The 22,013-nt window shown below is 38.1% G+C and overlaps 1 protein-coding gene across 1 annotated transcript in view; it reads left to right on the top strand.

The window, feature by feature from the left end:
• Window positions 1-20,187, top strand: part of wnt11 (wingless-type MMTV integration site family, member 11) — a 37,523-nt gene extending 17,336 nt beyond the window's left edge. The window contains exons 3-6 of the mRNA XM_057821360.1: window positions 423-667; window positions 6,072-6,349; window positions 6,440-6,732; window positions 17,831-20,187. Coding sequence (XP_057677343.1) covers window positions 423-667; window positions 6,072-6,349; window positions 6,440-6,732; window positions 17,831-18,005 — 991 coding nt within the window. The 3' untranslated portion in view covers window positions 18,006-20,187. The remainder of the gene's footprint in view (window positions 1-422; window positions 668-6,071; window positions 6,350-6,439; window positions 6,733-17,830) is intronic.
• Window positions 20,188-22,013: the final 1,826 nt, after the last annotated feature.

The raw sequence follows: 22,013 nt of genomic DNA, 5'->3' as shown, positions 1-22,013 counted from the left end.
AAATTAAAAGCAGAATATAGTACAAAACCGTTGCAGCACAAACAAATTTTTTTAATGCACAAACCCGGATGAATGAAGCATAAACGATTGACAACTTTTTTAGCCGGTTTAGATCAAAGTTGACCTCAGATTGACCTATAAAAGAATTGTAAATATTTAAAAAATGATAGGAGAACAAATCAAACATTTTACAGGACAAATGTAGCACAAAGGATTTAACATAATTTTTATATAAATTTGCATCCGATGCAGGGCCAACTTTAGGGAGGTGAGTTACCTGGCATGGAAGTAAATAACAATAACTTACCATCAAGAAATACTAATGTGCTTTTACTATTTTACTTTTGGGGGTGGGGGGCAGTGAATGTGACAGAAGAAAATTTTGCCTACATTCATGAGTGCTTTCTTCCTTTACTCCACAGAGCCATATCACACACACCTAAGACTTTGCACATCAACCAGACTCAACATTGTAAACTGTTGCCTGGTTTGGTGTCGTCCCAAGCTCAACTGTGCCGTAGCAACATGGAACTCATGCAGACTATCATCCAAGCAGCCCGTGAAGTCAAGAAAACATGCCAAAAGACCTTTGCTGACATGCGCTGGAACTGCTCCTCCATAGAGATTCCCACCGATTCATCCAAGTATCGTCCAGACCTTGATCGAGGTATATCCATTTCATTTAATGTAAAGGCTTTCGTTACCCAAAAGACACTCAATTTGATTTTTTAAATCTATTAAATCCATGAAGAAACTTAAGTATAAAAAAATACTATGGTTTTGGAATGAGAGGGAAAATAAAAGCAAACGTCACTGGGAAGCTGATAGTTGAATGCAGGTCCTCACAACTGTAGGTCAGATGTGCTAACCACCGTGCTACCACACCATTCATATTCTAGACCAGGGGTCAGCAACCAAAGACTCCGGATGGCTCTTTGAACCCTCTGATATGGTTCAGTTTTCGATGAAATCAACGAATATTTTAGTGCTGCCTAACTCGAGTAATTTGTTTAGAATTAAGCTTCTGGGATTTGTTTAATTAGAGTGACGTTGTAATGGTTTGTTTTGAAAGTGTCTCATTTAGTTTTATTGATTTGGGTGGCTACACTGCCCTCTAGTGGCAACAGTGAATATGCAATAAGTCATCTAACATAGCTGAATTCAGCTGCTCCCTGTTAAGGCCAACATAATGTATTTTTTTTGTTTGAGCTAATATGTTTGTTTATGCATGTTATTTAGTTTAGAAGTACAATTAGCTGTTTTTGTGGGAATACGTGTTTGAACGATTTCTTCAGAGCTATGTAAAAAAAAAGTATTTTATAGCATTTAAGCTAGCAGACTTGCTCTGCAAGTTAGCCAATTATTCTTTTGTTGTACTTAGATCCTCATTTATCGATTTTTTTTTTTCTTTCTTAAATCATTTGAGGCTAAGCTCAGGTATTTTCATTTAGTTTTAAATGCTTATATTGCTCTTGTGAAATAAAAGTGCATTTCTGCACAGTTTGACTAAACACTCAGGAAATTTATTTTGTATTGCATTTAATGCTCTTTTGCAAGTGCAATCTTAGCAAGCCAACATAAATGTTATTGCAGGCATTAACAGTTGTTTCTTTGTTTTACGTCTTTTAAAATTTATTCTGCAATGCATTCAATGTTCGTAATCCGATTACTTGATCATTCTAACTAACTAATCGATAGATTAATCGATTACCTAAATCATCGATAGCTGCAGCTCTACATTATTTGATTAAAAATTTATTCTGGTGCCTTTGAGATTTAACAAAGAAGTTTAACTTTCCTTATGTAGTCAGATCAAGTCAAGCTTACTGTTTTGTCTTGACTTGTGAGTAGGCTACAATTTCCGAGTAGCAATCGTGAGTTTATATAGATATATATTTACAGTATATATACATTTGAGCTGATGCAATCATTTCAAATGTCGATATGCGTGTGGTGCACAATGTTGTCTTTTCTATGGAAGCATGGTCACAATGGCTCTTTCAGTGTTAAAGTTTGCCAACCCCTGTTCTTGACGCTTCATCTCTGTCCAAGGATGCTTCAATCATACCGCCCTTAAGTCATACATGAGCTGAGTTCTCTGCATTCCAACATTAGCCGTTAATGCTTTGCACATATCATCACCAATTATATCCATGCTCGCTCTGCATGACAGTTGGGCTGTAATGGACTGTGTTTGATCAATGTATTTTGGGATGCCGGACAGGTTATTTTCTGTTTTCCATAATAGATGTGAAATATATTCACTATGAAGACCTACACTTGTCTTTTGAAGTGTACAACCATGTAATATTAATCAGTTCCATGGAAGTTTAACAGCATCAATGTGCTCGCCCCGACATAAAAGATAAAAGATGGTAAAAGATTACGACGATATTGGTTGTGGTGCATTTTTATACCATCCAAATGTCAACAAATATAATAAGCAGGGTGATTTTTTATTAATTAGCTCTAACTCAACATTTAAACTTGTAGATCATTCAATCATTAAAAGTGGATTTTTTTTTTAAAGTTTAAATTAAACTTTTTGATCTCATCCTAATTTGCAGGAATGATAAATAAAGTATCAACATGTATTCTAGTAAATGAATAAAGATTTTACAAACCTCAATGCACTCAGTTTTTAATACAATACGTCGTCAAAATATCCACATTTTCCATTTCATTACATATGGTACATTCTTTTGCCTTTCATACGAATCGGTCCACAGTGAGTACTCAACGCACAGCCCTGGTCAAAAGCCGTCATCCCTTAAAATCCTCTGGATTGTGTGAGAAAAGCAGTGGATGAAGTACTCACTTTTTGTTACTTAAGTAAAAGTATACATACAAGATGGGATGAGACGAGACGAGAGTACTTTAGTAGGTAAAAAAAACGGTGTTCCGCCAAAATGTGCTACACCGGCGAAACGTGCTACAAGAGGCGAATTTGGCGCTTTCCGCTTGTTTTGTTTAGATGCATACAGACAGAACATAATAAAGATGTCTTAAGAAAATACTTAAACGTAGTAATATCAAATAAGGGTGGCTTAAATACGCTCCGTGACTAATGTGGTCAACATCTGCTTTAAAGCTCACGCAAGAAAACACAATGCTTAAAAGTATGAGAGGGAAACACATGCAAAAAGTATTTTGAGTTAGGTAATAAAAGAATCAATAAAAACAAAAATAGTAAGTGCTTGCTGCTTTTAACCGACGTGCGTATGTGTTGGACATCTCGCTGCGTAAAAGGAATTGCAGAAGACCGGCAGTGTTCTTCTAGTGAGTGTCAAACTACGTCATCACCCCGAGCATCCATTGGGCGCATAAAAGATGGCGCACTCCGTAGGTCAAAACATGTACTAAATATTACAGATTTTTAAATCAATGGCAATATTTTATGTGTTTCTAATAACATATTTTGGTAAAGGAGAACAATTGTGGCTTATTAGAGCCTACAAATCTTTAATTGCAAGGTTCCCTTTCTGTAAATGTACAAGTATCTTAGAAAAAAAGTAAGAGTACAAAAGTGCTTTAAAATTGACTTTACAAGTAAAAAGTAAAAGTATTTTCTCCCGATGCAAAAATGTAATATTCATATATACATACATACATACAGAGATCTGAGTAAATATTCAAAGAAATAACCAAAAAATTCATTGACTGCTCAGTTTTATTCAAAACTTTACAGAATGGAAAAAAACAAGCAATAAAATTAACTGCACTGTAAACAGAAGCTTAACAAGCTCAAAAACTGAAAATTATTGGTCTATTGGTCAATATCTTGTTCACCTGCTTAATCTTGCTTGTACTCGTGTTGCTGCCTGTAGTGCTCAGTTACGGTAAAGTTGCACAGGGCTTATCGATTCCACCACTGAAGAAGGGGGCAACAGGTGAAAAACCGTGCAAGACAAATCACTTGAATGACTCACTGCAGCAAGACGAAAGTCACTACAGCAACAACAACAAATTGCTGTACAGATGCATTTCATATTGTGTGAGTATATGCAAAAAAGTTAAAGAGGTAGATAGGGCTGCTGCTATTGATTATTATAGTAGTCGATTAATCGATGAACAAGATGGTTTGAATTAGGGCTGCAGCTATCGAATATTTTAGTAATCGAGTAATCGACTGAAAATTCTATCGATTAATCGAGTAATCGGATAAAACAAATATTTTTAGGTGAAGAGCAATTATAAATATACATGAGAAAACAAGACATTTCATCTAATCTTGAACCATTTTCAGTCAATCAATGTCTTTATTTTCGATGTATATTGTTGAAAACAGCCAACAATGTCATCTCAGATATAACTAGAATTAAAAAAAAGACAAATTCACTGCTTTCACTCAAAAAACCTTTAGATCTTATTAAAATATATATATATTTATACCTAAAAATGCCATTACGCTTGATAACACACATCACTTAAAAGTTAGGATTTTTTCCCACCTGTTTCAATTGAATTTCTATTTGTGTCAAGCCATTTTTAAGTACTAGTTAAGTTTTACGCTACTCTAAACTGTAAGTCCTGATAGGATTTTGTGTTTTTGCAGTGTTCAAGATAAATGTATGATACAGGCTGTATTGGAGCACATTAGGGACCAGTGCTACTTGGTGTTTTATCCAGCAATGACTACTAAGCTAAAATTGATAGTTAGCATTATTGAGTTTTTATTTTACACCCTTATCACTCCACAAAGCTATGTTATGTTAAAACCTGTATGTAAGACACGTTAGCCACGCATCGAAAGTGGTCATAATTAATAGAAACCTAGCCCTCCGCAGGGCTAACGTTAATCTTATTTTTTAGCGCTTAGCGCTCTACTGCTTTAAGATGGCGGCTGTTTATTAACGCTGCCCAGACGCGGCCGAGTCTATCATATTGCATCTAGTTCAAAATACATGTGATCTCTATGAGACTCCTCAGATGCTACCTGCTACCAACTTAACATCACGCGGGCTAGTTTTTAGCAACGTCGGCGTAGTTTGGAGCGGCTGTCGGCTGCGGAAATGTTTTTTTTATATTTTTTTATTGCTTCTTCCTCTACGCACGTGACGTCAGCGCGTTGTCCCGCATTAAAAGTAGTCCGAGCGAAACGTGATGCTTAGAGCTGTCAAAATAAACGATTACTCGAGGTGAATAAAATTACTCGGATCAGTTTTTAAACTCGAGTTACTCGAGTTGCTCGAGTATTCGTTTCAGCTCTAGTTTGAATAATCGCGTAATCGGAAAAGGAACATAAAAAATTTAAAATACCTGAGCTGAGCCTCAAATGGTATTTAAAAAAAAAATAAAAAAAAAAAAATGAGGATCCATGTACAACAAAAGAACAATTGGCTAACTTACATAGCAAAAGTCCGCTAGCTTAAATGATATAAAACTTGCATGTTTTTTTTTCTCACAATGCTCTTAACACATGGTTCAGACACATATTCCCACAAAAAAGGTTAAATATACCTAGAAACTAAATTATGCAGGCATTAAAAAACATTAGCTTGGCTTATGTTGATCTTAACATGAAACAGCTGGATTCAGCCATGTGAAATGAGGCAGACTAGAGGGCAGTGTATCCACCCAAATCAATAAAGCTTAATGCAAACACTTTCAAGACAAACCATTACAACGCCACTTTAATGAAACGAATATTCGAAGCAGCAAAATTTAATTTGAATACTGTTTTCAAATCGAATACTCGAGTAATTCGATTAATCGTTGCATGCAGCACTAGAGATAGATAGCACCTTGTATAAAAGAATGTGATGTCCGGTTTTCCCATGCAAATAAAGACTGATAAAGACTCAAGCAGATGTAATAGGATGTAATAATTGGTATTAATGGGAAAGACAGGGCAATCTGACTCACTCACATTTGATTGGCTCCAATAGTACTAGCGTTTATAAAAGGTCTTGCCTCACTTATAGAATGAGGAGGTAAACATGAGGATTTTATTAAAAATAAGAAATGACATTTTACTATTGACACAAACAAATGGTCACGGTCCAATTGAAAAAGTCTTACTGTTCATTTCATTTTCAGCCTGTGACGTTGATTCTGGTTTCATTCACTAGGAACCAGGGAGTCTGCATTTGTCTATGCACTTTCTGCTGCCACCATTAGCCACACCATTGCCAGGGCATGCACGTCTGGAGATTTGCGTCTGTGCTCATGCGGTCCCATCCCAGCTGAGATCCCGGAGCCTGGTTATCGCTGGGGGGGCTGCGCTGACAACCTGCACTATGGTTTGGTTATGGGTTCCAAGTTTGCAGATGCTCCAATGAAGATGAAACGTGCAGGCTCCCATGCAAACAAACTAATGCACCTACACAACAGTGAAGTTGGAAGACAGGTTAGCAAGATTTAGCCGAAATGTAGGAATATGCATGCTAGCTAAAGTCACATTCTGTCCATGCTTAAGTTTCATGCTCTCTGTCAACAGGTACTGAGGGAGGCAGTGGTGATGAAGTGTAAATGTCATGGTGTATCTGGCTCCTGCTCAATAAGAACCTGCTGGAGAGGCCTTCAGGATTTAAGAGAGATTGCCATGGACCTGAAAATCAAGTATCTATCAGCTACCAAGGTGGTTCATAGACCCATGGGGACACGCAAGCAACTGGTGCCCAAAGACATTGACATCAGGCCTGTGAGGGAGAATGAGCTGGTCTATCTGCAGAGTTCCCCAGACTTCTGCACCAAGAATGAGAAACAGGGTTCAGTTGGTACACAGGACAGGTGAGACTGCCTTTCAACATACTTTGCTTGGTGTATGATTCTAATTAAGTAACTCAAATGAATGATGAGATGTAAACAAATGAGAGTGAGAGTTTAAGTGGATGCTCACCATGCTTAAGCTAATGCGAATGCTACGCTAACACTCAGTAAACACTTAATAACATTGCGTATTCTCTCATGCAAGATAAAAAAATAGTCTTACAATATTTAAAAAACAGGCAAGCCTGAAGCTTCCTGTAGCAGCCTGCCTTCAAGCTACTGCAGGGTCCTTCCGGGGTCCTAACGTTAATCAGCGGCAGCCACAGTTGCCCACACAGATGCCTGATCAAATTTTTTTTATTAGCTTATTTTTTTTGTTAATCATCCAATGGTCAATGTTGGAAAAAAGTCAATATATCGGCCGACCTCAAATTTTTTTTTTAAATAAACACCACAAAATCAACAACAATAACTAGTATTTCAGACTCCCCTCCGGCACAATAAAACTCTTCCAGCATTTAAAGACAGCTCTAAAATTCTTGATGTCCAAATTGCTGAACAGGAAAGGTAAAAATAATAATAAAAAAAACAGACACAAACTAAATTGTGCCGCTGTGTGAAAACGTAGCTCTTAACAACGACAAAATTACACACGGATGAAAATAGGAAATGACCAATCTTGACTGTCAACTTATCCAGGATGTTGACTTAGGGGAGTGATGTCCTGCCTGGTGGCACAGTTTAGTTAGCGGACTGAGTGATAACAACCTGAACACTCTGTCTCTGGCTTGTCTGAGCATGTGTCGCTAAAGACGGCCACTGTGACTGGGATCCTTGTGCTTTTATCTGAAACAATGACTAATGCACTTATACTAGGCCCGGGTGAACTCGGGCTGTTATCAACTGAATGGCGCGCACACAGATTTGGAAGCATTTAAAGGTTTCCCCTAGATAAAGGGTAGCCAACACCATTTTGCTCACTACAACTCAAGGCTGTGTGCGTCTCTCCTGGCGTGTGAGAATTTAGCAGGCGACGAGGAGTCATTTTGTCTGGGAGTCTTACGCATGTTGCGATTTGGCTAAGCTGTATCATAGTAAAAATATGGAACATTAGCATTATCTTTTGAGTGTGGTCAGGGGAGGGTGATTCAAGGCGCCAAGTGTGGTACCTTGACACCTTCCCTCCTCAATACACCCACTCTAAAGCTCCTTTCAGACTTATATTCCGCTAAATTCCCGTGTAAAATGAGGCAGGATTTTCCCATGTCATGGCTTTCAGACATGGGGAGATTAACCGGGAATTACCCGGGTTGGACACTTTCAGACTTGTGCCATGTTGGCGACTCGTGAGGGTGGGGGTTTTTATAACCCGGACATTACGTCACAAAATAAACCACACATTTCCATAGATGGGCAATGGAATGTATCTTCCTTGAATCTAAGATCAAGTAACAATTTAATTTCGTTATGTTTCCAGTTTAATTTCGCTATCTTTCCAGTTTGCTATGTTGATAATTGCGATGTTTGTTTACTGGTTTTTGTCTTACTGCGATGAAACAGGAAATGACGATCGGCCTGCCATGATATTTATTTTATCAGCCTTCGTGCTGTGACCCGGGAATTAAACGGCTGCTTTCACACTTGCCGCGTCATGGGTAAATCCCGTACAATATACTAGGACGCGACCTAGTTAATGTCCGTGTGATCTCCCTTGTCAGTAGACCTGGGAAATTGCTTTCAAACATAAGGGCTACCTGTTTAAATCTCGTGATTTAACTGGAGTTCAGCGTATGTCTGAAAGGGGCTTAATATGTTCAAGTCCTTGATTTTTGTTGTAATCTTTTATTCTGTTACTTCTGTGCTAAAGTGTTTAATCCGCATTACCTAATGGTCTCAGCCCAGAAGCATAGTTTTGATGTTATTTTTTCCACTTCTTTTCATGCTCGTTGTCCTTATCCTCCCCCTATAATGTATGTGTCTCTCTGTCTTTTTTGATGTGGATATCTTTTTATGTTTCTAACATAAAGATGTTTCCCTCATTCTCATGAACATACTCTCATACCTTTCATCTTGTTTGTCTGCATTTTGTACGGTATTTTCTATCTTTTTAATGGATATGACGTACAGTAAAAAAGTCATACGGGAAAACACAAAAGTCAACAACAACAAGTAAACATCTTTATTGAAGTGTCCACAAGGACAACTTCACTTCACTCGGATTTTCAATGGTTTATTTACAACCGAGAGCACGAACACGATTACTGTAAGCAGTAGCAACAAAACAACAGCCTTTGCACTCCCGGAAACTTGTCCACCCCTCCCACTCTCGCTGTATTTGTACCTAATTTTTTGTGCCACACGTCATTTACCAAACAGGCTTGAATGCTTGACACTCTCAGTACTAGTACAGCTATTGAAGCGGCTCTTCGGAAGTAAAACAAAAACCGAAAATCAAGTAAATGCTTATACTCAACATTCTAGGTACAGTTTAATTACATTCTTGGGAGAGTTTAATGCTGCAATGATTAATCAATTAACTCGAGTAATACATACGATCAGAAAAAAGTTTTGAATCAAATTTTGCTGCTTCGAGGATTTGTTTAATTAGAGTGGGGTTGTAATGGTTTTTTTTTTTGAATGTGTTTGCATCTAGTTTTATTGATTTAAGTGGATACACTGCCCTCTAATGGCAACAGTAATTGTGACATAACTCATCTAACATGGCTGGTTCTAGCTGCTCCCTGTTAAGACAAACATAAGGTTGTAAGTTTTTGAGTTAATAAAATAGTTTGTGTATTCATAATTTAGTTTAGAGGTATATTTAGCAGTTTTTGGTCTGAATAATGATGATTTTTTTTTAAGAGCAGTGAAATTAAAAAAAAAAAAAAAGTTAGCGTTTTATAGCATTTAAGATAGCGGACTTTTGGTATGCAAGTTAATCAATTGTTCCATGTTGTACTTCGATGCGCCTTTATTTTATAATACTTAAGTTCCTAATACCTAAGTGAGGCTAAGCTCATATATTTTATTTTTAAATGGATTTATTTTATCTTGTGAAATGAAAGTGCAGTTCTACATTGTTTGAAAGAACACTCGGAAATTTTAATTTGTATTCACATTTAATGCTCTTTTGAAAGTGCAAGCCTTTGTTTTACATCTCCTAAAATTTTATTCTGCAATGCATTAAATTTTCCTAATTAAAATTACTTGATTCTTCAAACTAACTGATAGATTAATCGATGACTTACATAATCGATAGCTGCAGCTTTACTTCAACTTACGTCGATGTATAAAATTTCGCTCCAACTAGGACTTGAACCCAAGCTGCCACAATGGCAATTGAGTGCACAGTCAACTGTGCTAAACACCTTCCAGCATACCCTTTTTAAGAGAAATGAAGAATTTGAGTTATTTCCATTTAAAAAATGAATTAGCATGAATAATTGGAGGTTTTATTTTTTTACAGTGTAGACTCAATGAAGTCATACATCATATGAATGCCATATCAGGCTTCTTTCAGCCACTTTACAGATAAACAGCTGACATGCTTCATGTCAAGGACACTCACTGGATGTAATTTCTGCTGCCTGACATCATCCACACGAAGATGCAACATTTATGCTTTCAACAAATCACAAGGCACTCGGGTTTATGGGGGCGTAAGAGGAAGCACTCAGCAATCCAATGCCGGTGCTCATAACAGTTTGGATTTAAAGGACAACTATTGCAAACTTTGCCTTAAATATCCACTATTTGTCACTCACCGGTGACCACTTAAAGCAGAGGCTTTATCAGTCTTGAGACTTGAATTGACCTCCCGTTTACATTGTTGGACCTGATATGTGCAAGACCTGGAAGCAATAGAAACTCTTGATATTTTCTGTGATGGCGAGACTTAACAGGAAATTGTAGGATAGTATGCAGCATTGATTATAAGGGAAGCCTGAGCAGTGTAAAAAAAAAAAAAAAAAAGATTAAAAATCTGATGTTGAAACAAGGGCGTAGATTTGCATAGGGACGATAGCACATAACACTACCAACTTTTCAGGATGCTCAAATTGTCCCCACCAATCTTTGAGCAACCTTATATGCATTATATAATGAGTTCAGTTATACAGGAAATTTAGATAGTCTTCCCATATGTTGTAAGGATAGAATTGACCCTACCATTATTAATTGAATTATTTTCATTATGTTCAAACTTAACATTTACCCCTTTTCACTTGCAGAATGTGCCGGTCGATTTCGCCCCCCTCAATTGCACATTTGTTTGGCTGATGACTTGACACACACACGCTCACACTCACACAGTTCTGAAAGAAATACATATAGACATATACATGTAGAAATACATGTAGATGAAGACGATCGGATATTAGAAGTTTTTTTTGGCCAGCAGCAGCCACTGTAATTTAAGCCAATGTTGTGGAGGTGGGAAACACACCACTAATTTTGCTACTGAAAGGCCGAAGAGCATCAGAGTTAGCATAAATTAAACTGTGTGTGAACATGCTAACCTGCAAAACTCGAGTAGGAAGCTGTTTGGAAGTGTCCTTCTGTTTGTGTTTTCTACTGTTATTATGAATTAAACTGTGGGAAATGTAGTGAACTCTGCTGGAAACTATAGAACCAGAAAAACGTGAGCAAGAAGCTGCTTAGAGAGAGACGGGTGCATATATGTTGCTCACACAACACAACATAAACACAACATAATAATAATTAACCATGTACATTAAAAAAGAAAAAAAAAAAAAAGTTTTTGGGGGGATGCCGTAAGCTACCCACACTAGCATTGGGATCGACTGGTCGATCGTGATTGCCGTAATGACCACCCCTGATTTAGCATATCAATTAATTAGGTTCATTTTTTAGCGAAATGAAGCCTTGACCCCCGTTCACCCAATCTGTTTTGTCCTATTAATGTCCCATCCCGAGCAAAAAGTGTAGATGCAGATTATGCTATAGGCTATATCGTCCCTACAATGTTGAGATCAAACCTACGCCCTTGTGTTGAGATTATAGGTGTAACGTTACACACAAGTCACGGTTCAGTACGTACGGGGATTACAGTTCGGTATGGGTTTAGTAACACAGGAAAAACAAATAGGCTTTTTTTTTTTTTTTTTTTAACACAGCATCTAAACTAAAAAGCAGCTCTCATTAAAGTGCAAAATAAATAGAAGAAAACAAACTTTTGAATTTGTATTTTTATTCTTCTTGCATTCTTTGTTTAATTCACAGTTTATGTCCAAAAATAGACAACACCTTTGTTTTGTAGGAATTGACTGAGGAAACAGTTTAAGTCAGATAGCACTCACCAGCTGACAACCTTGGAAACTTTTTTTTTATTTTTTATTTTTTTAATATAAAAATAAGATACTACCATTTTCAGCGTTGGCTGACACACAGTTAACTGTAAACCATTACCAGTGAACATACACTCCCACATAAGATATGTATATTTTTATTTTGGATAAAATAAAATAAAACATGCAAATCATTCCAAAACTGAAAAAGCGTCTAATGTAATAGTGCAAGAATAAATACTCGCTCAGTGTTTCAGTGGCTTCAGCCTAGGGCTAGAGCAAAATAAACATTTCTTGATTTGAAATCTAAAATAAATACACTTCCAAAAGGTGTTAATAATACTACATTTGATAGATTGTTCCCACTCTGTGCATTCGCCAAAATTTCCCTAGTTGTTAGTATTTCTTCTTTTTCCCATAATGTTGGTTGCTGGTTTAGGCGCATAACCTCTACTGCCCCTGGAGTGGAGGAGGACTAACTCTGACATGGATTTTTTCTTTTATTTTTACCCCAATGTATTTGCCGAAGCGTGATCCCCATATCTTGACAATACGGGACAAATACAAATAGCTTTAAACTCTTAGTTGAAATATAATCTCACAGTCCTATTGTAATGCTTCACCTTCAGTTCATACGTATGCTTCATAACTAAGGTTGCCAGAATTGTAACTTTGTAATAATGGGAACACCGTAAAAGCTTTAATGTCAAATTCATGACAATCTATCTTAAAAAGAACTACATATTAGCTGTTGTTTTAAAGCAAACAACAACTGTATAAAGTAGAGATCGACCGATATAGGGTTTTAAGGACCGATACGATTACTACTAGTAGTTAGAGGGGCCGATAACCGATTTTTGGAGCTGATTTTCCTTTGCAGTAAAAGTATAAAAATTGGCGTAAACAAATTGAATAATGCAAACACTGAACTTCATTGAAATGCCTAAAGCATGTTTATTGGATCACACAAATAGAAAATAATAGCTCCAGAAGTGCCTGAATTTCCAAGACTCAGATAAAGACTCTTATAAAGTTAAATACAAGGTTAAGCAAATAGCTCTGTGAAATTTTTCCACAGAAAAGAAAGTCCTGATGACCTCGTCTAAGTATCCTTTGAGCAAGATACTACACCCCACGTTGCTCCTGGTGCTGCGTCACCAGTAGGTAGATGAGGATATAGTGTGAAGCGCTTTGAGGGCCTTAAAAGTGTGCAATACAAGTGTAACTCCATGTAGCATTAGCATTTAACCAATCAGAGGACGGGGTTAATACTAGTGCAGGAGAGGCGTGGCTGCATCTGAGCCGAAAGAACCCAGTTTTAAATCAATTTTTCCAATTAAAAAAAAAGGCCGATACTGATATACAGTACGGTAAATTTCAAAATATCGGCGCCGATAATCAACCCGACCGAAAATCTGTCTATCTCTAGTATAAAAAGTATGTGTAATTAGTTTGATGGTGACATCACTGTGGTCTTTCTCACTCTCCACCACTCCAACCAGGTTTTGAATCCACATTGCCCCTGTGTTAGTCGAGCATGCTAACTATTGAGCCATCAGAGAAAAGAATAGAAAGCTTTTATCGTCATTGCACTGAGTACCACGAGATTTAGTTTCACCATAACGTGCCCCATGTAAAACAAAACAAAAAAGTTCAGTAAGGCTAATATGAAACTCACAGGTTACAGAGTACACAGATTGTGAATAAAGTGAATAAGTCACGAGCAGCAAGTGGTCATGTAGTGGCCAAATAACAGTGCGAACATTGCTGGCCGAAAGTATTGGCACCCCTGCAATTCTGTGTGCCAATACTTTTGGCCAGGACTTTATATGCCAATTTACAGTACTAAGATGATAGTGCAAATTATATTTTATGCATAGATGTTGTCTTAAATGTGCAAAAATTGTATAATGTAACTGTGCAAATATACACTCATCGGTCACTTTATTGAGTACACCATGCTATTAACGGGTTGGACCCCTTCTTGCCTTCAGAACTGCCTCAGTTCTTCGTGGCATAGATTCAACAAGGTGCTGGAAGCATTCCTCAGAGAGTTTGGTCTATATTGACATGATGACATCACACAGTTGGTGCAGATTTGTCGGCTGCAAATCCATGATGTGAATCTCCCGTTCCACCACATCCCAAAGATGCTCTATTGGATTGAGATCTGGTGACTGTGGAGGCCATTTGAATACAGTGAACTCATTGTCATGTTCAAGAAACCAGTCTGAGATGATTCCAGCTTTATGACATGGCACATTATCCTGCTGAATGTAGCCATCAGAAGTTGGGTACATTGTGGTCATAAAGGGATGGACATGGTCAGCAACAATACTCATGTTGGCTGTGGCATTCCAACAATGCTCAATTGGTACCAAGGGGCCCAAAGAGTGCCAAGAAAATATTCCCCACACCATTACACTACCACCACCAGCCTGAACGGCTGATACAAGGCAGAATGGATCCATGCTTTCATGTTGTTGACGCCAAATTCTGACCCTACCATCCGAATGTCACAGCAGAAATCGAGACTCGTCAGACCAGGCAATGTTTTCCCAATCTTCTATTGTTGAATTTCGATGAGCTTGTGCAAATTGTAGCCTCAGTTTCCAGTTCTTAGCTGAAAGGAGTGGCACCCGGCGTGGTCTTCTGCTGCTGTAGCCCATCTGCCTCAACGTTCGACGTACTGTGCATTCAGAATGCTCTTCTGCCTGCCTTGGTTGTAACGGGTGGTTATTTGAGTCACTGTCACTGTTGCCTTTCTATCAGCTCGAACCAGTCTGGCCATTCTCCTCTGACCTCTGGCATCAACAAGGGTTTTCCACCTACAGAACTGCCGCTCACTGGATATTTTTTCTTTTTCGGACCATTCTCTGTAAACCTTAGAGATGGTTGTGCGTGAAAATCCCAGTAGATCAGCAGTTTCTGAAATACTCAGACCAGCCCTTCTGGCACCAACAACCATGCCACGTTCAAAGTCACTCAAATCACCTTTCTTCCCCATACTGATGCTCGGTTTGAACTGCAGGAGATTGTCTTAAACCATGTCTACATGCCTAAATGCACCGAGTTGCCGCCATGTGATTGGCTGATTAGAAATTAAGTGTTAACGAGCAGTTGGACAGGTGCACCTCATAAAGTGGCTGGTGAGTGTACAGTGCCTTGCAAAAGTATTCGGCCCCCTTGAACCTTGCAACCTTTCGCCACATTTCAGGCTTCAAACATAAAGATATAAAATTTTATTTTTTGGTCAATAATCAACAACAAGTGGGACACAATCGTGAAGTGGAACAAAATTTATTGGATAATTTAAACTTTTTGAACAAATAAAAAACTGAAAAGTGGGGCGTGCAATATTATTCGGCCCCCTTGCGTTAATACTTTGTAGCGCCACCTTTTGCTCCAATTACAGCTGCAAGTCGCTTGGGGTATGTTTCTATCAGTTTTGCACATCAAGAGACTGACATTCTTGCCCATTCTTCCTTGCAAAACAGCTCGAGCTCAGTGAGGTTGGATGGAGAGTGTTTGTGAACAGATTCCACAGATTCTCGATTGGATTCAGGTCTGGACTTTGACTTGGCCATTCTAACACCTGGATACGTTTATTTTTTAACCATTCCATTGTAGATTTGGCTTTATGTTTTGGATCATTGTCCTGTTGGAAGATAAATCTCCGTCCCAGTCTCAGGTCTTGTGCAGATACCAACAGGTTTTCTTCCAGAATGTTCCTGTATTTGGCTGCATCCATCTTCCCGTCAATTTTAACCATCTTCCCTGTCCCTGCTGAAGAAAAGCAGGCCCAAACCATGATGCTGCCACCACCATGTTTGACAGTGGGGATGGTGTGTTCAGGGTGATGAGCTGTGTTGCTTTTACACGTTTTGCATTGTGGCCAAAAAGTTCAATTTTGGTTTCATCTGACCAGAGCACCTTCTTCCACATGTTTGGTGTGTCTCCCAGGTGGCTTGTGGCAAACTTTAAACGAGACTTTTTATGGATATCTTTGAGAAATGGCTTTCTTCTTGCCACTCTTCCATAAAGGCCAGATTTGTGCAGTGTACGACTGATTGTTGTCCTATGGACAGACTCTCCCACCTCAGCTGTAGATCTCTGCAGTTCATCCAGATTGATCATGGGCCTCTTGGCTGCATCTCTGATCAGTTTTCTCCTTGTTTGAGAAGAAAGTTTGGAAGGACGGCCGGGTCTTGGTAGATTTGCAGTGGTCTGATGCTCCTTCCATTTCAATATGATGGCTTGCACAGTGCTCCTTGAGATGTTTAAAGCTTGGGAAATCTTTTTGTATCCAAATCCGGCTTTAAACTTCTCCACAACAGTATCTCGGACCTGCCTGGTGTGTTCCTTGGTTTTCATAATGCTCTCTGCACTTTAAACAGAACCCTGAGACTATCACAGAGCAGGTGCATTTATACGGAGACTTGATTACACACAGGTGGATTCTATTTATCATCATCGGTCATTTAGGACAACATTGGATCATTCAGAGATCCTCACTGAACTTCTGGAGAGAGTTTGCTGCACTGAAAGTAAAGGGGCCGAATAATATTGCACGCCCCACTTTTCAGTTTTTTATTTGTTAAAAAAGTTTAAATTATCCAATAAATGTTGTTCCACTTCACAATTGTGTCCCACTTGTTGTTGATTCTTGACAAAAAAAATTAAATTTCATATCTTTATGTTTGAAGCCTGAAATGTGGCGAACGGTTGCAAGATTTAAGGGGGCCGAATACTTTTGCAAGGCACTGTATATACACACTATACCCAGATTACGCAGTATCCAGATTGAGTCCAGTCTAGCTTCTAACTCCCAGTATGCGCTTTTGTCAGCAGGTAAGGTTTTCCTCACCTTCTATTCGCACAGCACTTCCTTCAACGAGTCTTCATTAGCTCGGTAGTCAGCACGTTGGACTGCCGAGAAAATGGTGTGGGATTAAAACCTGGTTGGAAAGGGGAGAGAATCAAGAGCTGGTTACATATGGCTCAAAGTATAAAATGATTAAAAAAAAATTTCTTCCACAATTTTCAGTTTTGAAAAAGTCTAACCTCAAATTTACTGTTAATGAAGCACTATACTTTAAAAAAAATTTTTTTTTTTTTTTTAATGTATTTTACGGTTTTCCCGTTTTTTACAGTAATTTATTTTGAATTGTAATAGATAGTATGCATCTATGATTTTCGAGTAGCCTGAGTTGAGTCCCCAAAATTTTAGATTCAATGTTAAAACATGATCTCACATACCTATTGTAATGCCTTAGGTTCAAATGCATTATAATGAGACCTTGCCTCCCAAAATATACAAAGAATGTGTGGGTGATCCTATTTCCCAGCTTGCAACAATGTCATAAACCTGCCCTTCACTCTCTTCCTTCACTCCTGCTGCCACCATTTACTTAAGCTCCCCTCTCGTCATACTGGTCATTAACACTTTGCCGTCATAAAACCAAGCCATCATGTGAAAAGGGCACATTTAAGACGAGAGGCAGGCCTGTGAATTCAGTGCGATTTATGGTAGGGCGGTTCACTGCCTATTCAAGAGTATCCAAAGCATCCAGCGCTAAAGAAATGTGACAAAAGACAATGCGAGAAAAATGAGGGCGCATCGGTCGGTCAACAATATTTAAAGGGCCATTGTGGGCTGTAACAGGCTCTCAGTTTGTACAAGCTGCTGGATGAAATGTTTAGAATGAAGCCATTACGCTAATTGTCTCTTGTGGGAAGCCAAACTGGAAACAGGTTGTCTTTCAAACAAGGCCGTTCACTCAATCTTCTAACTTTATTTATGCTAATTGCAGGCAGTGTAACAAAACTTCAGCTGGCAGTGACAGCTGTGACCTGATGTGCTGCGGCCGTGGCTACAACCCATACACGGAGAAGCTCGTGGAACGTTGCCATTGCAAGTACCACTGGTGCTGCTACGTGACCTGCAAGAAGTGTGAGCGGATAGTAGAGAGATACGTCTGCAAATGAGGACGCCGTCAGCCGCGGACGAAGCAAAGCACTACGATACCCAGAAGGCAAACCTTTTGTCTTCAGATTTAGCATGTGTATTCCACCATGAAGTGGTCTGTTCTCGTCTCATTATCACTTTAGTATCCATTTTCCAAACTGCAAGTGGGGTTTCTACTGAATGTGGAAAGTGACGACAGTTTATGTGAAGACCGCCGTCCTGCTGGGTAGTTCCTTTTTCTTGTTAATGACCATGAATTCCGCCAATGCGGATGAGGAAAGTCTATTTTATTATAGTTCTAATAAAAAGTAATAACCGTGGATTTTAAAGTTGGAGGAGGAGGAGGAGGTTGTCTTTCCCCCTAGACAGAAATATGTGGACTTGTGGGACATTTTAAGGTACAGTTGATACTTTTTCCTTCTGCATCAATGGACATGAGAGGAAAAGCATACAAAGGGAACATAAAGTACTTTTTCACACACTTTTGGACTGTGTGTTTCTTCAGCATGACTTTATCCCTACGGACTGAAAAGAGACGGATAAAGGACTTGAAGATTAATCATCCTATACATCTTGACATGCAGTCTGTTCAAAATATATTCTATTTTTAAGAGCATTATGAATTCATGGATTTTTGTGAACCACTTTTGCGTGGATGTACATACTCTAATTTTGTATTATGAAATAAAGATAAGTATTTATAACTTGTAATTTTCACCATGACGTGATTTTGTCCTTCTGATCTTGAAAGCAACAAGAACTTTTCCTGCTCCCTACAAAGGTTGAGAAGTGTAATGTACACTGACAGTGGTATATACAAAATCTCATCAGACTAATTATCACACAGACAAAGCAGGAAGTTGAAGAAATTTAAAATATTTTGTGTGTTTTTTTTGTTGTTTTTTTTTTAATGTCAATGTCTGATCTTGTTTTTCTTTATCTCTGGAAAAGAAAGTGATTTAATTGCAGGTAAATAACAAAACAATAACATTGTTTTACTCATTGAACCAAATATATAAACAAAAATGTATATTCTAACTGAGGAAAAAGTTAGTACACCCTACCACCTAATAGCTAGTGTTACCCTCTTTGGCTGAAATAACTTCAGTAAGACTCTTCTTGTTGCCATCTACCAGTCTTTGACATCAGTCTGAATAAAGTTTGTCCCACTTCTCAACCCCAAATACTTTCAGCTGTGAGATGTTTGAGGAATTTCTTGCATGTACAGCCCATCACCCCACAGCAACTCAATGGGATGAAGATCTGGTCTATGACTCTGCCATTCCAGGACTCTCCATTTCTTCCTTTTCAGCCAGTCCTTGGTGGATTTACTGGTATGTTTTGGGTCATTGTCATGTTGCAGGGTCCAGTTTCGATTCAGCTTTTTCACAAATGATCTCACTTGTTCCTCAAGCGACCTCTGATAAGCGATAGAATTCATGGTGGAATCTATGATGGTTAGCTGGTCAGGTCATGCTGAAGCAAAGCATCCCCAAACCATGACATTTCCACCCCCATGCTTAACAGTTGGTATGAGGTTCTTTTCCTAGAATGCTGTATTGGGTTTACGCCAAACATGTCCTCTGTTCTGGTGTACAAATAATTCAGTTTTAGATTCATCTGTCTGAAGAACATTATTCCAGAGGTCCTGGTCTTTATCTACATTCACTCTGACAAACTTATGTCTGGCCTTCATGTTCTTCTTGCAGAGCAAAAGTTGCCTGCAAACTTGTAAAGTCTTTTTCTGATTGTAGAGGCATGCATTTTCACATCAACGGTAGCAGGAGCCTGCTGTAGGTTCCGTGATGACATCTTAGGGTTTTTGGAGACTTCTTCTTCTCATCTTGTGGTCTGTTCTCGGGGTGAACTGGCTTGGACGACCAGAACTGGGCATGTAGGCAGTTGTTTTGAATGTCCTCCACTCATAGACTATTTTCCGGACCATGGAATGGTCTTTTGAAATCCCTTACCAGACTCATAAACGTCCACAATCATCTGTCTGAAGTCCTCAGACAACTCCTTTGAGCTCACCATGGTGTTTTCTCTCACTTCAACAGTCAGGGGCACACCAAACTACATGTGAGGTTTAAATAAGGCAAGCCTCCTTCAAAACACTAGGAAATTATGTTCTCATCATGAGCACCTGATGTGATAACCTGTGTGTAATTTTAGCGGGATTGAATGTGGGGGTTTCCTAATTTATTCCTTAACAGAAATTGCATTTATTTAAAATTACATTTTACAGAAAGTTATTAAAAAAAATCTTTTTTTTTTCAGTTTCAATTGTCTAGTTCTATTACTTGAATCTCTCAAGATTGTTAAAACTGATATTAAATATCCATATGACCAAATATGTTAGAAAACACAGGCTTCCATAGGGGGTCTTAATTTTTTTACATGACTGCAGTTGGAAACAGGACGAACGTTTTAATGCCTACAAGCAGGCAAGAGTGTCTCAAGAGTGATTTGATCGAGGATTCAAGGTAATTATTATATAAAATAGCACCATGCATGCACATTGAAATGTGAAAAGAATGGGAAAAAATTGCGTAACTTTTGCTTGAAATATTTACGCAAAATGAATGATAACTACCCGTTTTTTTTTTTTTTCTTTCCGCTTTTAACCAAGAATATAGACTGTTTTACATTCATACCTATAGAAATTCTGGGATTTACGCATTTATTTACAAGAATTTTAAACTTAAATCGCTCTTTGTTTTGTGATGGCCGCCATGTTGGATTTTTTTCATCCATACACAATAGCGTAACTTTATTCAAATAATCAGGTAATTTTTGTCCAACTGCCCATTTTTTGGGCCAAAAAACAAATAATTTAGACATGTCTGCGATCATACAAAACACGATTCGTCTTTTACGGGTTTTATTTTATGTAACATTTCAATCTATAAACGACAAAGGCCAGATAGCCGGCAAGACGTGCTGAGGCAAAAACTTACATGATATGTTAAATATTGCTATTGATCCTGAAAATATATAGGTGATTATTTCTGTATTTGGTGATTTTTGTGCATATAGTGTAAAATCTGAGAATTTTATAGCCGTTTTAGCCATTTTGTTATACTTATTTGAAAAAGAATCGGGATTTTATTAGGGAACGACTTTGAATTTTTTGATGCCGCTGCTCATAGAAACTCATATATGCCTAAGGGAGGTGCCTGTTTTGATTTTAGGTCGCTAGTGGCTTTGGTTTTGAAAATATATTAAGTTTTTGAAAATAGGCCCCCTACAGAGCGGCCCCGTTTCCCGTCAGCTGATAGCGAAGTCATGCATAAATTACCATATTTTCACACCAAGCCAAATCAACGCACACGCTCAAATGTTACTAGTGGCACGCCCTTCTATCACACGCAACCATCTTCCTTTAAGGTTCTAATGCTGCTCTCACTTTTCAAAAATTGCTCAGTCAGACAGACACATTTTGTCGACACAATAGACGCACCACATTATTAGGCGCACTGACCATTTTGGAGAATTTATTTTTCGGTGCGCTTTATCATGGTCGTGAAAGTATGGTAAGATTTTGGTGGAATTTAATTTGATCAGAATCCAGAAACCAAGAAAAAACATTCAACATTTATAATAGCAAGAATGGAGAAAAACAGGTTAAATAGGCATCTATTAAAGTAACATGGTAAGATTTGGGAGGAATTTAATTTGATCAGAATTCAGAAACCAAGAAAAAACATTCAACATTTATAGTAGTAAGAATGGAGAAAAAACAGTTAATTAGGCATCTATTAAAGTAACATGGTAAGATTTGGGAGGAATTTAATTTGATCAGAATTCAGAACCAAGAAAAAACATTCAACATTTATAGTAGTAAGATTGGAGAAAAAACAGTTAATTAGGCATCTATTAAAGTAACATATTAACAGATATTCAGATTATAGCCGAAATTATGTATAATAACTTGTATACCAAACCCTCGATCTCACTGCAAATCACTACTATAATGGCTGTAATCAGGGCCGGCCCAGGCCATTTGGGGGCCCTAAGCAAAATAATGC

This window comes from Corythoichthys intestinalis, chromosome 18 (assembly GCF_030265065.1).
Source record: "Corythoichthys intestinalis isolate RoL2023-P3 chromosome 18, ASM3026506v1, whole genome shotgun sequence".
Lineage (NCBI taxonomy): Eukaryota > Metazoa > Chordata > Actinopteri > Syngnathiformes > Syngnathidae > Corythoichthys > Corythoichthys intestinalis.
Note: the sequence above shows the minus strand (reverse complement) of the source record. Positions and strands in the feature narration are given on the sequence as shown.